Here is a 24,962-nt window from a genome sequence, read left to right on the forward strand (position 1 = left end):
ATTAACTTAGGAAAATTTTTTAGCAAAATCTAGAGCTTTGGTAGAGGTTAGTTTAATGTAATAATAAAATATATTTCTGTTTTAAACTGCAAAACCAATGTATGCTAAAGTTGATGGTCATTTCCATATCTAATTACATGCCTGCAAAATAAAGTTATAGTACAATTCCAATTTAAAAAGTGAAACCCAATTTTTAAAATAGAGACTTAATGTCTAAGATTTTTAAACCCAACACATGAAATATGGAACATTTAGAAATAAAATATAACAGCATTCAAAAAAAGCACCTGGCTTAAAATAATAAATAAAAAGGACCATATACACAAAAAACTGGAATCACTCAGGCAGAAAATTATAGTTTTCAACAAACTTCATTAAGTATTGGTCTAGTACAAACAGCCCAAGTACATATTTCTAAATTAAAATTGCAGAAATAGAACACTTCCTTGCAGCTTCAGACATAAATAGAAATTTTCAGTGTTTTTTTTTTTTTTTAAGTTTAGAAAATTCTCCAACGGTTTAAGAAATATATGGGTGTATTTTTCTTATTTCTTGTTTTTAAGTAATCAACAAGCTAAAATTTAATTTCAAAGTTGGTCTTTCTTTCCAAAGTGCTGAAAATTAGGAGTAAGATAAAATATTTCCTTCAAATTTTTTCATAACTTCAATTCCAAAGAGACTATGATTTTCTTCATAATTAAGATGGTGGTTGTTAAGATACTATAGTTAGATACTCATCTCCTTTGTTCCTCTATGAATTTCAAAAATGACTATGCAATCTATAACAACTGTTAAGCTATATTGTGAACCACTTGAAATGATTAAAGCTGTATGTTTAAGAGCTCTTTTAGAAACTATTCTAAAAGAAGAGTGCAATGCATTCATTATTTAAATGTATCCAGGAATTTTGTTGGTTGGGGTAAAAATTCAAAGAAGTATCCAAATTGAGAAGACATTTCCAGCAATGAACGTTTCCTAAAGATCACATTTGTACGTAGGATCAGTCATTCCAAATAATTATTTATATAGCCTCCTGGCACAGTTCCATAGACTTTTATGTATCTCTACAGTGTTTCTGAAGAGACTGACATATATTTTGTTTACTGACAGCAACTAAAAGCTCTATGTAGGATCATAAATAAAGAAGATCATGTTTAAAAATCACTAATATCATTTTAAAAGGTAGTGCAGGCTTGTGTTTTGGCCTCTGTTTAGCTGTGTTAGGCCTATGAATGACAGCTTCCCTGCTTGAAGCACACAGAAAGCACAGCCTTCCTCATTCACTGACAGGACTGTGGCCTTTTCACACGTTCCTTCCACAGCAGTGTTTGTCCCCAAACACTGGAACTCGACACAATGGCATTCCTACTTCAACACCCCCACCAACAGCACCACTACTTAACAAGAATGCTAATGAGATGGAACAGGCCCTGTCGCTGAAAGTGTTAACTGCATTTCATAGGAATGCATTTATGCTACTTCAAAGATTACCAATTAAATAGATTCTGCTTAGCTCTGAGCAATTTCTAAGATGTTTCCACTTTTAAGGAAATAAATGTGATAAATGTAAGACTAAGTGACTTTATGCGGTCCTAAATATAATATCTCATTTTATATACATGACTCAGTATATATTTAAGACCACACTAATGTAGTGGGCTTAATTTGGTTGCATGCTATAATAGCCAAGTTAAAGTTAGAAACTGAAAAATGAATAAGTCTATAAACATAAAACCAGTAGTTCTGATTTTCCTTTTAGAGCTATTTTATCAGTTTATTTAAAAGAAATTCCCTTTGGGAATCCCAAGACATCCAATTTAAAGATTTAAAGAAATTCCTTTGACTGAATCCCAGCAAAACAGTATTATTGTTTTTATATATGATCTCAGAAGTGAAACAAATGGAAATAATATCAAGAGTTCATCTAATTCTATAATTAATAAGCTTAGATTAGTTAAGGAAGTAGGAATCATCATCCATCTCCATTTTACCTATCTAATGATTCTTCAACATGATCTTATATAAAACTAAATAGAAAAGGCTATCCCTAAGGTCAAAAGAAGTAAATGCAGTTCAAATAAAGTTCATTAGTGCTAAGAAGGATATTTGCTAAGAAGCCCTACTCACAAATAAAGTGATTGCCAGGCTTAACACTTGGCTACTGATGACCTGACAATGGTAGCACTACAGTGACTTTTCTAAACATGGCAAATAATTTTAAATTAAATAATGATATAACAATACAAAAGAAAAAAAAACTCAAGAATACATACATTTGACTATATCTAAAAGAAATAGAAATTTGCATGGAAATGCATTCTATTTCTTTTTTTCATTTTTATATATTAAATAAAACCTAAACAAGTATCATATTAAAAAACTGTTGAATGCAAAGGTTTAAGTCATTACATCTTAGCAAAAGTAAAAGGTTTAGTTAGGAATGGCAAAGAGCCTAGGTTTTTAAATATTCTCAAATTCAGCATAGGGTTGATGATATAGACAACCTCAAAGATACTAAAAATGTTGAATTTTGTTCAAAATATATTTTTCATCAATTTTGAGTCCTAAAGAAGCCTTTAAAATCAATGCAGCAAGTAATTCTTAAAACACTCTTTTTTCACAACACATAGAACGCTTCAATCTAGTACAACTGTATATATCTATTTCAATTTCACATGTTTTAAGACAATGGAAGAAAAAAAGAAGCAATAACTACGTCCTGAGCAGTTTCTTATCTCTAACATTCTCACTTTTAATAAAACTTAGAACATGTTCAAGTTTTCTTAAAATTTCATTTAAACGGTGTTTTTCTTGCATTGGAGAACGGTCTCTTTTTTTAAACATCAAATAATTTCAAACTGTCTAATAAGTAGAATCATATAATACCAAATTAATTATTATAATAAATTGGTCATAATCTAGTTTATAATATCATTGTATATTAAAGCTAAATAATATTTCAATTTAAATAATTTGATCAAAATATAATAAAATGTATTTGTACCAGTTTTTATATATAATATTGGTTTGCTAAAAATATTAAAGATAAGTTTTTATTTTTATTTTTTCATATTTATTATTATAAATAGCCTTATCTATGATAATTATTAATCCCATTTCTGGATGCATTGAAATTAATCAGCTAAGCAAATAATCACACTTTGAGAATAAAAGTTTCTCATGCAAAGATATTTCCTGCTAGTTCTGAATACCTTAGTTCAAGAATTTCTTCTAGTCAATACAAATTGTCCTTTTCCAAATCAGACAGCAGGAGGTGCTGTGTGAACACTGAGACCAAATCCCATTCTTACCTCCCCTCCCCCTGCACACAGAGAATAATAGTGTGATGCTTTCAAAATATTCATTTTTCAGTGGCCTGTGGCCTGAGATAATGAGCCCAGTTCTAAACTGAAACCTCATAGTTAGAAATATAAAATCTAGACTTTATTTAACATGGTAAAATACATGCTTAACTTCTTAAGACCAAATGCAAAGGGGATTCTAAAAATGTGGCAACTCCATTTTTATTTTATAAATGGCCATCAATCATTCTACTTTGCAATGTGCATTCCACTTTAAGATACATCAAAGTCCCTTTAAGTGGTTATAAAAATATCAAAGTCTTTACACACACACACACACACACACACACACACACTCAGTTATGGAAACGATACTTAGAAATTAAAGGAGAAAAACAAGTTTAACCTGATTCAAATATATTAATTCTATTTCTTTACTTTCTAAACATACAAGTTAAATAAGCTTAAATGAAGTGAGTTAGTTTTGACAAGAAGTTAATTCACAATTTCACTTCCCAGAATGTGATTGGTTTACATTTTAGCCCAACTTCTACAATAACAATTCTGATTTCATACTGGGGGGAAAAAAACAAGAAAAGAAAAGAAAAAAGAAGGCTGAGCATTTAAACCTTTAAATGATTTAGGAGCTATTCATTTTCTTGCTTAAAGTAACTGTCTATAGAAATTCCACATAAGGAGTTGCCTTCGCTTTGCACAGTATGCAGCAAGAAAAGATGAGACATATGACATCCCATACCAAAAGACAGATACAATTAGCCCCATTATTGTTGGCTTTGAGATTACAGAAGAAGCATTTTGGCTCCCTAACGGGCACTGAGTTCACAAAATACATGTCACAGTTTTTTTATGACACAATGCCAATCATCGCCTCTATACAACCAAGTACATTTTAAAACACATAATAAAGCAATTTTTAAAGAGGGATGACTCACCTGTGTATAATATTTTTTTGCAGACTTTAGTCGTTGGTACAAGGCCAAAAGAACTCCTTGGATGTACATCTTAGCTCCTGAGGGGCTGAAACCTTCTCCCTTAGAGACCCAAACTGGTCCCCGCAAAGGTGTGATGGAATTTTGCAGGCATTTTTCAAGCAGAGGAACTATGCAAGAAAATAAAGGAAAATAAATTCTTTTGACCCAACTGAAATGCACTGCCTGGAACAGAGTCCCAATATCAAAACTAACTCTTAACATCTATTATTTATATCTGACCTGGGTTAAGTCTTACTGAGGCAATTCCTGCATTACTAGTGGCCACCATGAAGGATGTATTTATATTGAGACACCCCCCATGCAAGACTCATAAGCTTTGTGAGCACACCTGAATAGTTCTGAAGTGTGCCTAACTAGCTGCACAGAGTGTCATGGTGTGCACTGATTGCCTTATCTTCTCATTTATCACAGATGAGTTGGAACCAACCTTGCTGAAATCTACTTGCATTGTCCTGATAAAATTGTAAGATCCATGTTGTTTCTGTATATAGCTTCCCATAGAGGAGCCTATATATCTAAAACATGACATCTGGAAATTATTCATAAAATATAATCCACACCTTTATAAGCTATCCTATTCAAGCCTTTTCACTGTCATTGCTTAAATAACCCATAAAAACAGGGTGGCAAGGCTGTTTAAAAGTAAAGGGAATCTTAAGCAAGCTTTTTATTATATCTTTTTGTTTTTAAGTTTCTGGGATATAAGCTAGTCAAAGATTTAGGAATGTTATTCCAGTAGCCGTTTTGTAAACAGATAGAAGATATTTACTTGTTGGCCCGTAATACAACATCTATACTGGACCTGACAGACATGTTTATACACTTTTTCACACGATTAGCTTATAAAGTCTTTCTAGTGTAAAATAGTCAAATAACATGGCAGCTAGCTAACATTTTTCAAGATTTAATTTCACTCTGAAATGCCAGAAATAAAGAAATAAAAAAAAATCTTAGGCAATTTGGGAATGCAGAAAAATGAAAGGATATCATTTTTTAACTTGGCCTTCAGTATATACATGACACAATATAAACATACAAAATAACTATGTGGCTTGGCTACCTTATTCTGATACATATTTCTAATAGAAAGAAATAAAATAGATCACCAGCAAGGAAAATAGCTCCTAGCTTCATGCCATTGGTTATGTTATATGTGGCATATTTTATGCAGAGAGGCCTAGCGTAGCAATCTGGAAATTGAATTACAATTAGGTTCAGCTGAGCTGCTGAGCGGCTGAGTTATGCAAATGTCCTTTGCTACTGGTATTCTGCTGAATTTTGCTCTTAGTAAAAAAGTTATGCATTTTATGGCACTAAGTTCTGCAACTCTCTACCATAGCACAATTTAAATTCTTTCTAATGTGTTCAACACTAAGGAGAATGTTGGAAATAGAACTTAAGCTTTTCTAAAACTACTCTAAATAAAGTTAAAAGAAAATTATGACCCAATGACTATTTAGACATCTTTAGATGTGTGCATGAAATTCACTCATCCAGCCTCAGAAATTAATTCCTAAAATTCATATATTAAAACTATGTGTATAGTGGAGCAATTGCTTCTCTCTACAAGTTTTATCATAACAAATACCACAAACTTTTTAAAACTGTAAAATAACATATGCTATAAAAGAAAGAAAAAAAAATTTAATTTATAATTTTCAGAATTATAACTCTCCAATCTTTAAAAAAAGTATGGTATAAACCAATCTTGATTATAATTTTTCCTAAAGAAAACTAGCTTAAGAATCATCAGTGCTTTTTAGTTAACTGTTATAACATTACCATGCATTGAGTTTTAATTTGTAAACTTTTAATTCAGTACACTCATTGAACCTATTACAGTTTTTGAACATGGAAAGGCATTACATAAATAGCTATTAAATTTAAATAATTTTAAGTAAATTGAGAAGTACGTAATAAACTTGGATGATCTACATCCTAGATTTAATCTTGAATTTAAACCTGAGAACATGTTATCAGATTCTCTAGTTTTATAGCCTTATTAATCCATGCTTGCCACAAAATAACTTTCAAATTCTTTATGTCAGCCCAAGGGATTCCAAAGTATAATTTCATAGATCTTCTAATACACGCTCCACTTTTTGCAGAGTTTGTGTCCTCTTCAACTAAGAATTTAAGAAAAAAATATAAAGTTTAGAAAAAAACACAAATTATATCAAAATGCAAGTAGTGACAGAACTGATATAGGATGGAAAATAGCTCCCATGCTCCACATGATTTATGTAATTAGGAATACTATGGAAACCAGAAATAGCAAAGCAAAGAAAGCAGTATTCACAAGCAGGTTTTATAAGGGACTTCAGAATCTGCTCTGAACTTGTTGAATAATCTGTTCAGTATTCCAGAATCTCCCTGCTGGAAGCAGGGTCCTCATTATAACCACAAGAGCGCTAATAAAGGTTAGCCTCTGAACTAGGGATTAGAAGGCTCTTTTCTTTTTAGGAGCTGCAAACTAGTAACTTTGATGATCTTCTTGAAAAGGAAGACAAAGCACACTCCAAGAACAAACAATGTTTCCACTAACTAGGAAGGTACAGAAAACATAAGAAAATGATACGCCCTAAGTACTTAGAAAGGAAGTATAAATAAGCCTAATATACTTAAAAAATAAAATGTATTAATCAGAATTAAAGAACTCTTCATAAAAAAAGGACTGATCTAAAATGATAGTTAAAAATATAATAGAATAATTGGTTAAAATTAAGTCAGGTGACTTTTCAACCCCAACCATAGATCTTTTTTTTCCAACCATAGATTTTTAACATGAGTGCGAATTATTTTTTAGGGTTTTAGTGGATATTCATATTATTCTAAAATAAAGACAATTCACAAGTGTTCTTAACAATGGTTTTCTTTCACATAGAGTTCTCTTTTACTGTTTCTGAAGCTAAGTTCATTCAAAGAAGAGTATTGCATAAAGATGTACAAAAAACAAAGACAATTATTTAGAAAAGACAGTAGTCACTTTTTAAGCGTGGAAAGGGCATAAACCTAGATGTTGCTATGAGCTAACAAGGCCCATGAGAGACACTCAATGAAAAAAATATATCTTTTGCAGTGAATGAACTCCAGGGTATTATTTTGTGCATAAACCACAAGTTTCTCTTTCAAACTTCTACTCAGAAATATTGCCTCATTCAATAGGTTAGCTGGTTCGTATTATCTTATATTCCTTTAATATTGGTGTGTAGACCTACACACAGCATTTCTTCTGAAGTTTGAGGCCTTTATTACAGGTGGTCTACCTATTTGTTCCTATTTACATAATTCCAACAAGAACTTTGCTTTTCCATAATTCCAGTATTTTTATTAAGTAGGGCCTCAACATTTTTATTAGATAAGTGGTTTGAAAAGTCATCATTCATTAAATTTATCAGTATACATAGATCATTCCAATGAGATCATTCTGTTGGGATCATTACCACCACAGGAGAGGTGCAGTTAGGAGAATGATAATAGCCTTTTACCCATTTTGTTTATTCGCAAGTTGTGACAACAGGGCAAACTAAAATGAATGCAATAGTTTCAATGTGTTTGGAGTTAAGACTGAGGATGTTGCGTAAATGGATCATATGACTGAGAGGAGTAACTTCCCTGGTAGAGTTAGTATTGAGCATCATGGCTAAATAGATCATGTGATTGAAAGTAGTAGCTATCAATTTCCTAAATATCAACTGATATGTTTCTCATTCATGCTGTTCTACTTCCTTTCCATTATTCCTCCTTTTTTTCCACCTGTGAATACATTCTTGTCCTTCAAGCTTCATATCAAATGTTACCTTCTCTGGAAAAATATCCCATGTTATTTAGACAGAATTAACTGTTTCCTCTTCTACGTTTCGCAGAGCATTGTTTGTGATTTTATTTTCCCTTTACTGATTTGAATTAATCCTTATTTTCTTCACTCCCATTTTCAACCTCCAGTATATCACAAATGCTTTAGGGTTTTGAGGCCATAGTGTTTTTGGTTTGGTAAAAGTGGAGCTCAATAAATGTCTACCAGATGAATAAATAGTACTTTGGATATACTGTGGACAGTCTTTTGACTGTTTTGTGAACCATGAGTTCAGCTATGCACAAAAACTTAGAATCTACAACCTAATGTAACTAAGTGAAAATTTGATCAAAATTTAATAAATAATATGCCAGAATTTTGAAGCACGTTTACAATATGTACAACTGCTTTGTCTTACTTCTCTTTACTAAATGATTTTGAAGACTAAGAAGGAAAACAATTACAAAAGAAAATGATACAATTTGTCAATGAAGCATTAACACGCCAAGAGAAGGCCAAAGTGGGTATTCAAAATGTCTTGGAAAAGCCTCATGTGCTCTATCCTACCCTGTCATAAATCATGCTACTATGGGGGAAAGTACACAATAAAACCTATGTAACAAAGCAAAAGTGTTAGGTTAAGGTCGAAATGGGTAAACAATAAAAATGATAACCTCTAAGAATACCAAACACAATAAGTTCAAATGCGATTCTTTTTTTAAAAAAAGATTTTATTTATTCATGAGAGATACACACCGAGAGAGAGGCAGAGACACAGGCAGAGGGAGAAGCAGGCTCCATGCAGGGAGCCTGATGCGGGACTAGATTCCAGGACTTGATCCCGGGACTCCAGGATCACGCCCTGGGCCGAAGGCAGGCGCTAAACCGCTGAGCCACCCAGGAATCCCCCTCAAATGCTATTCATAAAAAAATAAGCTATTCAGCCTTCAAGAAGACCTTATATTACAATCACTTTATCACTGATAAGTAGCTTGAACTTATTTGGATTCATGATCTGAGCAGTACAAGAATTTTTGACAAAGAGACAAATATATCTCTAAGGAGAAACCACAAGGTAATGGAACCTACCACATAGAAATAGACTGGAATGTCTGTCAAGTTCTGTACCTAGAGAATATACATCTCTTTCCAAAAGCAACATTAAAATGACACTTTGCTTACTTGTTTGAATCTACTATGGAAAGCTAAAAAGATTTTTTAAATTAATATATTTTTTAAAACACTGGAAATAATCAAAGGTTTTAATAACCTGCTATGAATTAAAAATTAAAATTCATGCCAATTAAATATCCAGAATTATAATTCACATAATATGGTAATTTTCACATTTCAGTCAGAGTACATGAGACTATGAAAGAGAACTGCCCAGAGCATAATTACCTATAAAGAAACTTCTGTATGCTCTCTGGCAACAAGTGTCAGATCTCATTCTCAAAAACACTGTTATTGTTAAGCAGGACATTATTTGGAAATTTCCCAATTCAGTTGGAATTTATTTTTAAAATGAAGTTTATCTAAAAAAGTCTTTTTTAAACAAAGTGAGCTCTCTAGAGATACTAAGATTGGACTGCTTTCCATCCAGGAAGTATGGCTGGAGGGAGTTTGAGTTAGTGCCAAGGTATGTTTGTGTTTTAATGCCCTTTATCCAGCTCTAGGTAATAGTTGGAAAGCTCCCGGTCCCAGAACAACCAGCAGATGCCACTCAAAAACATGGTCTGCTGGGAAGATTGAATGATGTAAAGCACACTGTCTCCAATGTTGCTTGATTTATATCAGTATATTTTTATTCAAACAAAACTAAACTAACAGCTGCTGTGTACTTTTGTTTATATGCTATATGTCAAATGTTATTGTCCCTAAGGTACTTATGTGAAAAGATTTAGCAGTCATTTTCTTAAATACCGATGCCTACCCAAATTTGGATTTTTCCTCCACTGAACAAAATGACAAGCACACGATTGCTATACTTAGAGCAATCTTTCACAGCTGCTTTAGTTTTTCAGTGATCCTATTAAACTGACGGCATATTGCCTGTGGGGTCTACAGTGTTATAATACTGCTCTAAGAGACATTGATTTGTATGATAGGATCAAACAGAATAGGGATGCATTGGGGGGAAGAATTTCATAGGTCATATTGTTTTTACCTGCGCAAAATTTAATTTAGACATTGTGACCTTTGCAGAACACCTGGTTATTTTAATTGCAGATACGTGGGTGAACGTTGACATCGGGGCTTAGAAAGTATGAAATCTTAGGTCTCCTCTGTTTTGAAAATGCATCCTGAGTCATGTCTTTTCTTAAACCGAACGAAGTAGCTGTGCATTAAATATGCTGGCACATCTTCTGCTTGAGCAAGTGGACCGAAATGGTGTGAATTGTTAATGCCTTGCTGCTTTGGTTCACGGCTTGTGATTGATCATTTGTAACTATATCTACTCCTTGTTCCATGAAATCAAGTATGGAGTAATGGGTTCATCAGATTTTGGGGTTAAATTGAGAGTGAAGAGGTACTGTGTGTGGAAATAAGAGTTGCCATGTTCAGGGCTGGCCTTGTAACAGCATGGAATCTAAAGGCGATATTCAAAACCACTTCACTCATCATACGCTTACTGATTCTGAATAGGGCCCATTTGCAGGGGACATTTGGTAGTTTTCCAATACGCTTTATGCCTCTTTCTACTTCCACCACCATGCACATCTTTTTTTCATACATCCTAGTAGCACATTGGTAGAACAGGTCAGCATACACAATTCATTTATTTAAATAACTTGATTTATACAAGTAGAAATAAGCTGGGATTCTATTGTGTCTTGCCTTTCCCGTTGACAAAAATAATAGTAGTGTGTGTCTTTGAAAATACAAGTATTTTGTGAAATACTCGGGCACCTTAAATATTTGATATTTAGTAATGTAAAATAACTCAATTGAGTTGATATATGTACAACTTTATGGTTACTTACACAAAAATTGAGAATTATCTATACCTAATCTTCTAATCTATTTTATGTGGGTATGGCGTATACCAATACATAGTAACTGAATATATTCAGTCTGCTTTTGCAAACTTTAAAGCTCTGTACAAAAATGTAAGTTGTTATCTTAGAGTTAGTTTTGGAAAATACAATACATGGAACTTAATAAATAAAACCAATAAAAACTAGAAGTAAAGGGCTTCAGAAATGTCAGTATACAATTGTTTGCTGTAACTACTGGTACTTTTTTTACATTGTTATTTTTTATTTTTATGACTATTGAAAAAAGCATAACCTTAATGGTGTTAACTAAGGCACCACTTAACTTTTGACCCAGTAGGAAAAGATGTAAAAGAAAACATAGTAAAATGAAGGAACAAAATCAAATATACTTTTGATATGCCACTTAGATCAAAAGTGACATCAAAAGTAAGCTAATTGTAAAATATTTCTTTTCTTTAAAAAAGTTTTATTTTACTTTACCTTTTTTAAAAGATTTTACTTATTTATTCATGAGAGACACAGAGAGAGAGAGAGAAGCAGGCTCCATCCAGGGAGCCTGATGTGGGACTCAATCCCGGGACTCCAGGATCACGCCCTGGGCCAAAGGCAGGCGTAAACTGCTGAGCCACCCATTTTACTTAAAAATTTTTTTTAAAGTTTTATTTTTAAGTAATCCCTATACCTAACCTGGGGATCAAATTTACAACTGCAAGGTCAAGAGTTGCATGCTGCACCAACTAAGCCAGCCAGGCACTGCAAAATGTTTCAAAATTCTGTTATGCTGTAAAGTAACAACTAATACAAATCTAAAAATGTAGCTGGATTATTTTTCCTTTTTCTTTTTTTCTTTTTCTTTTTTATTTTTTAGTCTAAAAGCAGGAATAATAATAATACTTGGCATACACATACCTAATTCAGATAGCCCTAGACATCAGATAATGTGGGTAAAGTTGTTTTGGTCTCCTTGGGCCAATGTATTACATTTAAATATTTTATTTAAGACATATATACATCACAAAAATATGTAGATATGTGGAAAATTTATATCTTAAATGTGATAAACCAAAGAGCCTTAATAGTTTCCGCAATTAAAATGGAGGGTTTCCTTTTGACATTTATTTCCCCATGATTATTTCACAAAAGTAGAATCCTCTATAATTAGCATTTTTACATATTTTGTCTACTATCCCATATCTTCTGAAAACTCTTATTTTTAATTTTATTTACTTGCGAGAGAGTGAAAGAGAGAAAAAACATGAGCTGGAGGAGGGGCATAGGGAGGCAGAGAAACCAACTTCCCCCTAACCAGAGAGCCCAACATGGGCCTCCATCCCAGGACCCTGGGATCATGAATTGAGTTGAAGACAAACACTTAACCGACTGAGCCACCCAGGGGCCCCTCTTCTGAAAGCTCTTGGAAGTAAAAGAAAGCCAATCTATACTGAGTCATGTTCATTTACATGGAGAGCTTTTTTTTTTTTAATGTTTGATAACAGATAGTAAAAATTAAGCTATTTGTTTTCATTGGTAATTCTACTTACATTTTTAATAATGAACTTCTAGGATCATTGACATGTCATTAAAGTCAGGGTAAGATTTTTGGTTCAAAGACCAAGAAATAAGAGATAAAAAATAGAAGCTAGAAGGAAAGACAAACTTGAGAAGACAGAAAGAGAAAGGATTTGGTTAAAATATTACATAAATACTGAAGAAGTTTAGCCCAATGAAACCTAGAAGTGATGATCATATCCTCATGAATAGAAAAGCGAGTCTATGTTTTAAAGACTTCAAAAGGGAATTTCTGACAGATATTAAAGCATCTCTGAGCAGATTAGACTGCTTTGTGAATGTTCATATCACACAATTCTGCATTCATATATTTAATAAAAGATGACAGTGATCCAATTATAATGGGAATTCTCCAACTGCCAAAAAAAAAAAACTACCTTTTTTTTTTAAAAAAAAATGAAGCCTTTAAAAATTCCGAATATTTTCTATAGATCAATAGTAAAAATATAAATTGGTGATTACTTTCTGTTTTTATCCAACCAACAAGAGTAGTCCAAGTCTAATGCCTGGAGGTCACTGGGAGTCACTGAGGGCCAGATATAAGGCACTTGAAACTGAGGCAAAGTCAGAGTACATAGTCCTAAGGGAAGTCTGAAGACTTCTCCTGAGAGGCATCTTTCCTACACAAAAGGGCTCTTAATTAGCTGCTTTTGTATATTCCAATGCACCCTAGAGAGATTTAAGGGCTGATTCATAACCACCAGCATTTGGTATCCCTATTCAGCAAGACGTCTGAAGCTTTACATTTCATAAAATATGAGAAATAAAGGTAAACAGGACTGGGACCCAAAGATTGAAAAGAGGCGATGTAGTTAATTTTAAAGAAATCATCATACCCATAAGTTTGATCTTAATTCACTGAAAAGTTCTAGAAGAGATTATAAGATGAATGGTTTGTGAACTCTTAGAAAAATAAACAGTAACCACTAGGACCCATATGGAGTAACTCATATATTAAATAAATATTTAACGAACAGAGAAGGATATTCTTGGGGAAATTCCTTACATGGGGCTTGTCATCTCTAACATCAGCATATAACTATTATTTCTTTCAGTGGGAAGTAGACCCAATAGATGATACCTACCATCTATTATCCTTAAGCAAGGACTTAATGCTAAATTTGTATGCCCCTTCCCAAATAAATGAATTTATCTGCAATAAAGTAGAACATATAATATCTGCAAACCTCCTGTCTAGGTCCTCTATTTAGAATTCATGATTGCTTTCCTTTCGTGTTTCTACTTAAAGATTATAGAGCAGTATGTCACTTAGCATGCAAAACAAGGCAAAAGAAAGTTATGAGTAGATGCTGCCTTGGACCCCAATTTCTTTCCTGGAGAAAGTAATAAAAGGAATCAGAATGAACACACACGCACACACACACACACACACAAACACACAAACACACGCAGTAGTCTCTGTATGGGGTTGACTGAAGTCTGCAAACTATATGTATACCCTTCGGATTTACCCACTCTTAGCTAAGAAAGGAATACCACTCACAGAGTCCAGACTATCTGGATCATCATAGAATTCCACATTTAGCAGAACAGAGGTAGTAGTAATAGCAATAAAAGAGTAGTATTAGACATTTTTAGGGCATAAAAAGAGAGAAAAGCATTTGCCCAGACTCCTTCTCAGTGTCCTGAATTTTCCACTCACATCAAAAGGCATCTAAGTAACAATGCTTCCAAACAAGGACAGCATCCCAAATTTTTATACTATTTTATGATTTAGCCCTGAGTTAAACATGGGAATACAGACAAGACTACAAAATCTCTCTCCTTCTGGAGCTGAGAGTCTAGAGGATGGATGGATGGATGGATGGATGGATAGATAGATAGATAGATAGATAGATAGATAGATAGATAGATAGATAATAGATATTAAACAAGTAATTCCTCATGCAGTTTTATGAATTACAATTGTAACAATGAGTATATACAGGGTGCTATTAATAGAACAGAGATAACTGTCCTAGACAAGGAGGAAAGTAGCATAGGAGCAAGGTAATGTCAGGAAGCATTTCAGAAGAAGAAATATTTAAAATAACCCCTTAAAATGAATAGGCAATAGCATGCAAGAAGGATAGGGTGAGAGAGAGTCCAAGTAGGAAAAACATTATATAAGGTATTGGGGCAAGGTTCTGGTAAGGTACTGGGGTATGAAGAAGAATAAAGTGTTTGAAGAACAGAAATGAAAAAAATAAGATGATTTGAGTGCAGAGATGAAGGGGCCAGAGTACTAAGTGAAGATGGAGAAGTTGGGTAGGGACCAAACCATAAAGATCCTTCAGGTCATGATGAAGATTTGAGCATGGATTCAGTACAACAAGTAATGATAAGCTAAAATCACTTTTTAAAAAAAGATTTTATTGTTAAGTAATCTTTACACTCAATATGGGGCTTGAACTTACAACTCTGAGATCAAGAGTCGCATGCTCTTCAGACTGAGCCAGACAGCCACCCCCTAAAATCATTTTTTAAAATAGTGTTACTGGGACACCTGAGTGGCTCAGCGGTTGGACATCTGCCTTCGGCTCAGGGCGTGATCCTGGAGCCCCAATCAAGTCCCAGAAAGGTGGTAGATTCATTGTAAAAAGAACACTTCATTTTCTTTAGGTAAGGTAGAGAAACAACTGGAAGAAAGTATTACACATCTAGGAAATAGACTTGCCAAAGGAATAGAGGAGAAAGTAAACTAGTTTTAAGTAGGCTCCACTCCCAACAAGTGGGGCTTGAACTCATCCCGGAGTTCAAGAGTCTAAGTGACCCAGCCAGGTGCCCCTAAAAGGGGTTTTAAAAGATGCTTCAATCTTATGATCAGAATAAAGCAGTGTATGCATGAAAATAAATTTAAAAAGGCAGGTTTACTTAGCTGGAGGTGGAAAGAGATCTCCTTAAAATAAAGGTGACTATCTGATCTAAATATATTTACTTATTTATTTACTTATTTACTTATTTATTTATCTATCTATTTATTTATTTATTTATGAAAGGGAGAGAGAGAGAGAGAAAGAACACAAGTGGGGGTTGGGGCAGAAGGAATCTCAAGGAGAATCTCAAGCAGACTCCACGCTAAACACAGACCCCAACCCTGGGATTCAATCCCATGACATTGACCTCAGCCTAACTTATGGGTTCAACACTTAACTGCCTGAGCCACCCAGGCGCCCCAGAACATACAATTTTAATAGATATGAAAAAGAAGAACTGAAATTCTGAAGGCCATGTATAAGGATATTCAGGTCTAACTAAAGAGGTTATTATAAAAGAGGAAAAGGGATCCCTGGGTGGCGCAGCGGTTTGGCGCCTGCCTTTGGCGCAGGGCGCGATCCTGGAGAACCGGGATAGAATCCCACGTCGGGCTCCCGGTGCATGGAGCCTGCTTCTCTCTCTGCCTGTGTCTCTGCCTCTCTCTCTCTCTCTCTCTCTCTCTCTCTCTCTCTCTGTGTGTGACTATCATAAGTAAATAAAAATTAAAAAAATAAATAAAAGAAGAAAATATTGTAATTGTTACAAAATCACAAACAGTAACTGAAGCCCAGTGAAATCTGACAGAAATAAAGATCTCAGAGAGCAAACTCAGAACAATTACCCAAAGGAGGGAGAATCCCCAAATACTGTGAAGAGGTAACATTTATGTTTCAGATATAATAGTAAGAGCAATTGGAGAATCTTTTTTGAGGGTGACAGTTACCCAAAAAGTGCGCATGAAATCTGAATAAGTTGGAGAGGGAAGTACTAGGAAGATTAATATCAAATACTGAAAAAAAGTAGTTAGTGACACCACCACCCCCAATTTCTGGGGCTAAGATTAGGAAAAGGCAAAGGGAAGATGAATTATATTACAGAAGATCAGGCACAGCAATAATAGACCAAGGAGTCAGATCTAAATTAGATCTTAGATTGTGGGAAAATATGTCCTGGGTAGGATTATTTAACTCAGGGAGGTGAAAATGGGTAGGACTGGTTTGAACAAAGAATGATATTGACAAACTTGGAACTTATTGACTTCATATCTCTCACTATGAGACACTGTGCAAGAAAAATGTCTATAGGAATATGTTAGAAAAAACACAAGAATGAACCAAAAAGCAAAGGGAAAGGGAAAGTAAAAGAAAAGAAAGAAGCCTGCTGCAGCAAGCAAAGCAGCCTGATCACGTTAGAGAAGGGGATGTTTCAAAAGGAATAGGAGAACAGTAGAGACAAATCCTAAATACTGTAGAAAGAGGAAACAGAAATGTTAAGACTATAGGAGGAAATGACATTAGTGATGGTCCTCACTGAGCGCTAAGACTATGAGTTTCAGAAACATAAACAGCCACTTCTATTCAGAAATCCATGGAGCAAAGTTATTCTCTAATGGGACCCTATGTGAAGATGTGGGGAAGCTGTGCTCATGAAGTAGGTTTCTTTGGCTTAAATGATTCCATAGCCAGAGGCCATAACAGCAGCTGCTGTGACCCAGGATTGCAATCATTGCTCCCAAGGCAAGATAGATGATTTGCCACCAAAGAGGGCCTACCCTCAGTTCAGCATGGGGTTCAGGAACATGGTACTCAGAAGGAAAAGAACATTAAGATGTTTGGAACACTTTTTAATAGTATCTCAAACAAGTCCTGGGGCTGCCACCAAGGTAAATCTCCAAATGTTGCAAGAATGCAAGAGTATCCTCTTAGAGAATAATAATAACAGCATGATGATATAGTATTATAAAATGCTAGTGTGCCTGGATGGCTCAGTTGGTGGAGCATATGACTCTTGACCTCGGGATTGCCAGTTTGAGTCCCATGTGGAGTGCAGAAATTACTTAAAAGTATAAAGTCTTTTGAAAAATGTTATATAATGCTTACCAAGTGTCAGGTATTTGTTCTAAGGATAATTCACTTAATCCTTACAACAACCTATGAAGGTAATTAATTTCATCCCTATTTTACAGAAGAAACTATAACCCCTTAGAGAAATTAATTTATCTGTCTCAGGTCATACAATAGGTGGTGTAACTAGAATTTGAAATCTGGCTCCAATATCAGAGCATTCAACCAACACTTTATGCAGCCCCCTTTTAAAGAGAAGATAATTTTACTGGTCAAATTTTCCCTCAATATATTATTACATAAGGCTATAATTAATGCCTTAATGGGAGATTGCTTCTCAACGAGTTCTGTTGTATGTCGTAGACCCTGCTCAACAGCATAAATCCACTGCATCATGGAAAGATGGTCATGGAGAATGTTTTCTGTTCGCCGCCTTCCTTCACTTAGTTTCTGTGATGGTCTTTGGCAAAAGTTACATGGATCTGGATCATGCCAAACAGGGTCCTAGGAACATCATTTTGCTTGGAATGGCCACATTAGAAATTAAGGGTTGGCTTCTGTTCTGAATGTACTGGGTATTGGGGCCGATGTTCTGATCATCTTTTGGTTCAACGGGAATTAGGGCATATGAGAAAGTTGGTATAGACTCAATTCAACTTGTCAGATCCTAAGGGATGATACCCACTGTGGGAGCCCAGAAAGTAGCTGCTAGAGGAATTCCAGTTCAAACTAGGCATCTAGAAGTCATCTGGCTGACACTGGGAGGAATAAAAATTAAGCACTTTAATTTCTTTCATTTTTAACTTGAGGAACTGGAACTTTTCTTAAAAAATATTTTATTCATTCATGAGAGACAGAGAGACAGGTACCGACACAGGCAGAGGGAGAAGCAGGCTCCCTGTGGGGAGTCTGATGTGGGACTCGATCCCACGACTCCAGGATCATGCTCTGAGCTGAAGGCAGGTACTCAAGCACTGAGCCACCCAGGCACCCCGAGGAACTGGAACTTTTATTGAATTTTAAATCAAAAAGATAAGATTATTTGATTTTTGGAATTCACTTCCATTCACATGTAAAGATTTGGGATTTTCATTTCTTTGGAACTTTATTCTTTGACTTTAATATCTTCACAAGAATTTCATAATGGACATTCAAGGTAACATTCAAGTTCAGGGTTTATTTTTTGGAATTTTGTGATTGAAATACATTAATCCTGTCATTTGATCTTATTGCATTGTAGCATCTCTGAAGAATGCGTCAGAGAATAGTAGCTATTTTGGACAGTGTTTCTACGTATGATTTGAGGTAGGAAATGGAATTATAAGTGAAATTCAGTGTTCAGTAGCATGGCCTTGGAGCCAATTTAATTATATTCTAAGTCATTTCAGAATCTTCTAGGGTAAATTTTATACTACCTACCAGGATCTGGAAGGATCCACACAGGAGCATGGTTTGGTTACTGGAATAGTAGGTCCTAAGAGACTGAGGATCTCTTTCCTCAAGAGGAAGAGTGACTTCTCTGGTTCACCATAATGAAATAATTAAGCTAAAGAAGCTAAGAGAACAAAAAATTGGGAAATGTTAGGGGGAATGAGGTTGCTATTAAATAAATCTACCGGGCAGCCCAGGGGGCTCAGCGGTTTAGTGCTGCCTTCAGCCCAGGGTGTGATCCTGGAGACCTCGCATCGAGTCCCATGTCGGGCTCCCTGCATGGAGCCTGCTTCTCCCTCTGCCTGTGTCTCTGCCTCTCTCTGTCTGTGTCTCTCATGAGTAAATAAATAAAACCTTTAAAAAAATAAATAAACAAATCTATCAAAATCTGACACTATCTACATGTGTTCTGTCACGGTTTCATGCTTCTGTAATACCAAATAGCTCAATAGGGGAATGATATCAGTACAATATAGAAGTTTGGTTGGTGAATATGTGCTTTTTCCTAGGCAAAGGAGGCCCACGGAGAAGGAACAGAATTCTAACCCTTTGGCAGAAAGGAAAAAAGACTTCAGTGTGGCTGCAGCACTGGGTTTCCTTGCATGACTCCGTGGGAGTTTTGTTTCCTCCTGTGGCTTCCTTAAAGGAAGCCCTACTGGCTCAAACTTCCAGTTGAGTTCCATCTGCATTGTCTTGCCCTCTATTGTTTTTGAACAGCTTTAATATTCTCTGAAGCAGCACTCTGAGATACCTATCCAGGCTGCTTACACTATCTCCTAAGTTAATAATTATTATTTGAAGTGAATATTCTGATTTTAAAGGAGCATAGATTTTGAATGGTCTTTCTCAACCTCATTGTTTTAACAGCCTTGTAATTCTGGTGGGAGTGATTTTGCAGAATCCATTCTTTATAGTGTTCTAGCAGAAATGCTGTACTATCATTGACCATATTTCAGAATATGGCATCCTTACACAGTGGGTAGTTCTCTTCTACCCTAGAAAGAATAGATCTTTGTAGGAGCCATAACTAAAGAACTTTTCTACATGTAACAATATTAATTTCTTTGTTAAAATCGTCTATCAGGGGCATCTGGATGGCTCAGTGGTTGAGCGTCTGTCTTTGGCTCAGGTCGTGATCCCAAGGTCCTGGGATTGAGTCCTGCATCAGGCTCCCCTTAGGGAGCCTGCTTCTCCCTCTGCCTTTGTCTCTGCCTCTGTCTCTCATGAATAAATAAATAAAATCTTTAAAAAAATTAGAAATTTTCTATCATTTAGAAATCTAAAAACATAAGCAATTTGCAAATCCTATGGGTTTTTAAAGGCTTCACTAGACTTGCTAAAGTAAAAGTTTACTGTCATGTCAAATGTGCTCATTTCTCACAGCATAGAAAGAAAACCTTCAAAGTATATCTAATTCTTTTAAAAAAAAGCAACAGGAGAAAAATTTACATTTTGTGTATCTACTACTTTTTAGTCCTTGGTACAAATATACTTCTAATCTGTCCTTATAAATAAAAAGTAATTGCTATGCTCTTACCATTAGACATGATTTTCTGATCTGACATAAAACAAGCAAACAAAAAGAGTTACATCAAATGAAAGTATTAGTATTTATTTAAATTAAAAGGTAACTTTCACATAACTCTTGACCTTTTCCAAGTTAAAGTTCAGAAGACCAACAAATATAAAAGTTTAGGCACTTCAATCCTTTGATGCACAAACTATACTAACAAACAAAGGAAAAAGAAATGCAAAAATTTAATGTTTAGTGACTAGGGTGCTACAGACTGGAAGTTCCTCCAACAGGATTAGATTCTTTGAGTATGTTAAGTCTAGTGAACTTGTTATGCTTCCACATGTTAGTAGTTGCATAGGCTAATTTCAGCTGGCATAAGCTTTTATAAGTATGCAAAAACACAGGGCAAGGCATGCATTAAAATGTGATAATAGCACACTTCTGGGACACGTGAAGCATGAGGCACAAACCTGAATGCCTCTGGCATCAATGAAGCATCACACTTCAGAGTCAGAGCTTTAATGTTTTGATAAGTAATTCTGTTATACCACATTTGGGAGGGGGGAAAATTAACTTTCTAAATATAAATCTTTCCCCTTAACCAAGGTTCCTTATAGTTTTAATTCTAACAATTTATTCAAATACAATTCTTTAATTCCCTGTGAGCTGAAAATAATTCAAATTTAGATAGGGTCTTAAGAAAATGTGTTATTTATTTTATCAATGCAAGTATAAGAGGGATTATATAATATCATTGATCATAAAGATCATTTTAGCCAGTGTGAGTAGGGGGGACTACAAGGAAGAAAAAATAAATTTCAATACAATACCCTCTATATCCTCCCCTCAAAAAAGACCATAAGGAAGGATTCCCTGCATTACATATATCTTGCAGGTAAATAACTAGCTAGATAATGGGTATGTATACAGCAGCTTTGAAATCTTTAGATAAAAACTCCGAATAAAATGAAAAATTATCATATCTAATATAAACATTAAAAATGACCAAGAGAAAATAGACTTACTATCTAAAAACACAAACATACATACAATCCTTGGCAGAAAAAAAATTTTTAAGAGTTATAACAATAAGTATCAAAATAGAATAGTAGTTACTCAGTAGTATTAAGATGATAAAGCCAGTACAGATTTACTTCTATATAGTACAAGCAAGGATATTAGAAACAAATGCAGTTATTCAGTATAGACATATCCTAAAAAAGCATATAGCTTTCTGGATCTAGGCTTTCAGTTTAAATACACCACTTAGGGGATCCCTGGGTGGCGCAGTGGTTTGGCGCCTGCCTTTGGCCTAGGGCACGATGCTGGAGACCCGGGATCGAATCCCACGTCGGGCTCCCGGTGCATGGAGCCTGCTTCTCCCTCTGCCTATGTCTCTGCCTCTCTTTCTCTCTGTGACCATCATAAATAAATTTTAAAAAATTTAAATACGCCACTTAATATGTTGGCCCTCTTCAGGCATATGAAGTTAAGGTTTAAATGAAGTGATAGTAGCACAGCAGCACATTTAGTACTGCTACTAGTAGCACTACTAAAGTAATAGTAATTTCTACTAAAGCAATAAAAAAGTAAATTTTAAAAAGTAAAAAATAGTAGTAATTACCACTAATAGTAATTTAATAGTAGTGCAAATATGGAATTCATGGTATTTTATCTTTTAGAGACTAGCAAACCAGTGCTTTTAGAAATAGACGGAAGTCTCATATTTTCACAAACACATACAATGAAATTGTTTACATTTCACAACTTTTGAAAACATCTAGAAGTTAACCAAAACAAAGAATTATACCATAGAAAATATCTATTAAATTATGAAAATTTATCAATTGCTTTTGTTTATTAAGTGATGGCTTACTGAAGTTAAAATACTTATGATTTTTAAAAATCTAAACTTGAGCTATGCTATAGGCTGAATGTTTGTGTTCCCCCAAAATTCAAATGTGAAAAACTAGTGTAATGGGTATTTGGAGGTAATTAGGTCATAAGGGTGGAGCCCTCATGAATAGAATTAGTGTCCTTTTTTTTTTTTTTAAGATTTTATTTATTTATTCATTAGAGACACAGAGAGGCAGCTACACAGGCAGAGAGAGAAGCAGGCTCCCTGGGGGGAGCCCAATGCAGGACTTAATTCCAGGACTCCCGGATCATCTCCTGAGCCAAAGGCAGACGATCAACCACTAAGCCACCCAGGTATCCCTGGAATTAGTGTCCTTATACAAGAGGCCACAGATGGCACTCTTGCCCTTTCTACCATTTAAGTTTAAGCACACAGTGAGAAAATAGGAAAATTGTCCTAAAATCAATTATAAATATAGTCTAACCACAGTCTAACTGATCCTTGAATCAGTTAAGGGGCCCTCAACAGAATCTGCCAGGGCCTTGATCTTAATCTTCACAACCATAAAAAATAAATGTTTGGTGTTCAAGCCACCCAGGGTATAATATTTTTGTTATAAAAGCCCAAATGGACCAACCCATGCTGAAATAAAGATTTCCCAAACCTTAATCCCTTTCATAATTTCCTTTTGTATAAGGATGACATATTTATCCATGTTAAAACTAAACTTTTATTATAGCTGTTTTCCTTTTAAATATATAAAGTAAAAACAAAACTATGTAAATGCCTTTTGAAATGTAATCATAGAGTTTATAAAATCTTTGTCACTTACCTTTTGAAATATCTTTAATTTTTCTGCCATACAAATCATACAGATATCTGGCTGGTAAATTTAGTTTCATTTTCATTGTGCAAGTATCTAAAACCTACCCGGGGGGGGGGGAAAAAAACTATAAATAATTCATTACAGTAAACTCTGGCTAAATCAGATACCATTTGAAGTCCTTTCTATATTAAATGGCTATAACCATTATATTGTTAAATAAAATTAAAATAATAAAATAAAATAAAGTTTGATGATTTAGAAATGTTTCTAGGGATGCCTGGGTGGCTCAGTCAGTTAAGCATCTACTGAGGGAACTGGGATCAAACCCCACATTGTCAGGGATCCTGCTTTTACCTATCCCTCTGCTTGCTTCTCCCTTTCCTTCCCACTTCCCCTGCTCCTGATCTCAGGGTCATGAGTTCAAGCCTCACATTGAGTGTAGAGCCTCCTTTAAAAAAAAACAAAAATAATATAAAAACACACAAATAGATATTAATAAAAAGGAGAAAAGAGATGCAATAAATATTAAAAAGTGGTTACACAGTACTTAATAAATGCTAGAATTATGGGAAATTTTTATATTATTCTTGCTATTTTCTATTTTTCATAATTTACAATGGGAGAATATCACTTTTAAATTTGGTCTTAACACAAATAAATGGAAACATATACAATGTTAATGGAATGGAAGAATTGATATTGTTAAAATGCCCATAATACCCAAAGCAATCTACAGATTCAATGCAATCCTTATCAGAATACTAATATTTCACAGAAATATAACAAATAATTGTAAATTTGTATGCAACCACAAAAGACCTGGAATAGCCAAATATAAGTACCATACAATCCAGTAATTTCACTTCTGAGTATTTACCCCCCCCCAAAAAAAATGAAAACATCAATTTGAAAAGACGTATACACCCCTATATTTATTGCAGCATTATTTACAAGTCAAGATATAGAAGCAATCCAAGTATCCATCGATAGATGAATAAAGATGTGGTATGTAGGGGCACCTGGGTGACTCAATCGGTTGGGCATCTGCCTTCAGCTCAGGACATGATCCCAGGGTCATGGGATCCAGCCTGCATCAAGCTCCCTGCTCTGTAGGGAACTTACTTCTCCCTCTCCCTCTGCCTGAAGCTCCTCCTGCCAGTGCTCTCTCTGTCAGATAAATAAATAAAATGTTTAAAAGAAAAAGATGTGGTATGTATATACAATGAAATATTACCCAGCCATAAAAAGGAATGAAATCTTGCCATTCTTAACACAATGGATGGATCTAATGGGCACTAAGTGAAGCAAAATTTGACAAAGACAAATATTACATAATTTCACTTATATGTGGAATCTGGAATACGAAACAAATAAGAAAATAAATAACAATAATAACAAGGAGAAACATATTCATGAATATAGAGTAGAAACTAGGGATTGCCCAAGGGGAGAGAGGTGAGCAGATGGGCAAAATAGGTGGAGACCAAGCGGTACAGACTTTAGTTATAAAATAAGTTAGTCACAGAAATGAAAAGTACAGCATAAGGAATATAGTTAATACCATTATAGTAACATTGTATGGTGACAGATGGCAACTATGCTTATTGTGATAAGCATTTTGTAATGTATACAATTGTCCAATCACTATATTATACACCTGAAACCAATATAATATGCCAATGGTACTTCAATTAAAAATAAAAATAAATAAATTAGGTATTTTTTTAAAGACTTTATTTATTTATTCGAGAGAGAGAGAGAGAGAGAGGCAGAGACACAGGCAGAGGGAGAAGCAGGCTCCATGCAGGGAGCCTGATATAGGATTTGATCCC

General features: G+C 34.6%; 1 protein-coding gene across 26 annotated transcripts in view; it reads right to left on the reverse strand.

Moving 5' to 3' along the window:
• Nucleotides 1-24,962, reverse strand: part of DCDC1 (doublecortin domain containing 1) — a 490,046-nt gene that overhangs the window by 386,633 nt on the left and 78,451 nt on the right. For 22 of the 26 annotated variants that reach the window (XM_072790960.1, XM_072790959.1, XM_072790979.1 and 19 more), the window contains 2 exons: nucleotides 23,137-23,230; nucleotides 4,256-4,422 (listed from right to left, as the gene is read on the reverse strand). In XM_072790960.1, the coding sequence (XP_072647061.1) occupies nucleotides 4,256-4,422; nucleotides 23,137-23,230 (261 nt within the window). Of the gene's footprint in view, nucleotides 1-4,255; nucleotides 4,423-6,277; nucleotides 6,440-23,136; nucleotides 23,231-24,962 lie in introns of those variants that run through there. The other 4 variants (XM_072790984.1, XM_072790982.1, XM_072790981.1 and 1 more) reach the window with 4 other exon arrangements.

The sequence above is a fragment of the Canis lupus genome, chromosome 21 (genome assembly GCF_048164855.1).
Source record: "Canis lupus baileyi chromosome 21, mCanLup2.hap1, whole genome shotgun sequence".
Lineage (NCBI taxonomy): Eukaryota > Metazoa > Chordata > Mammalia > Carnivora > Canidae > Canis > Canis lupus.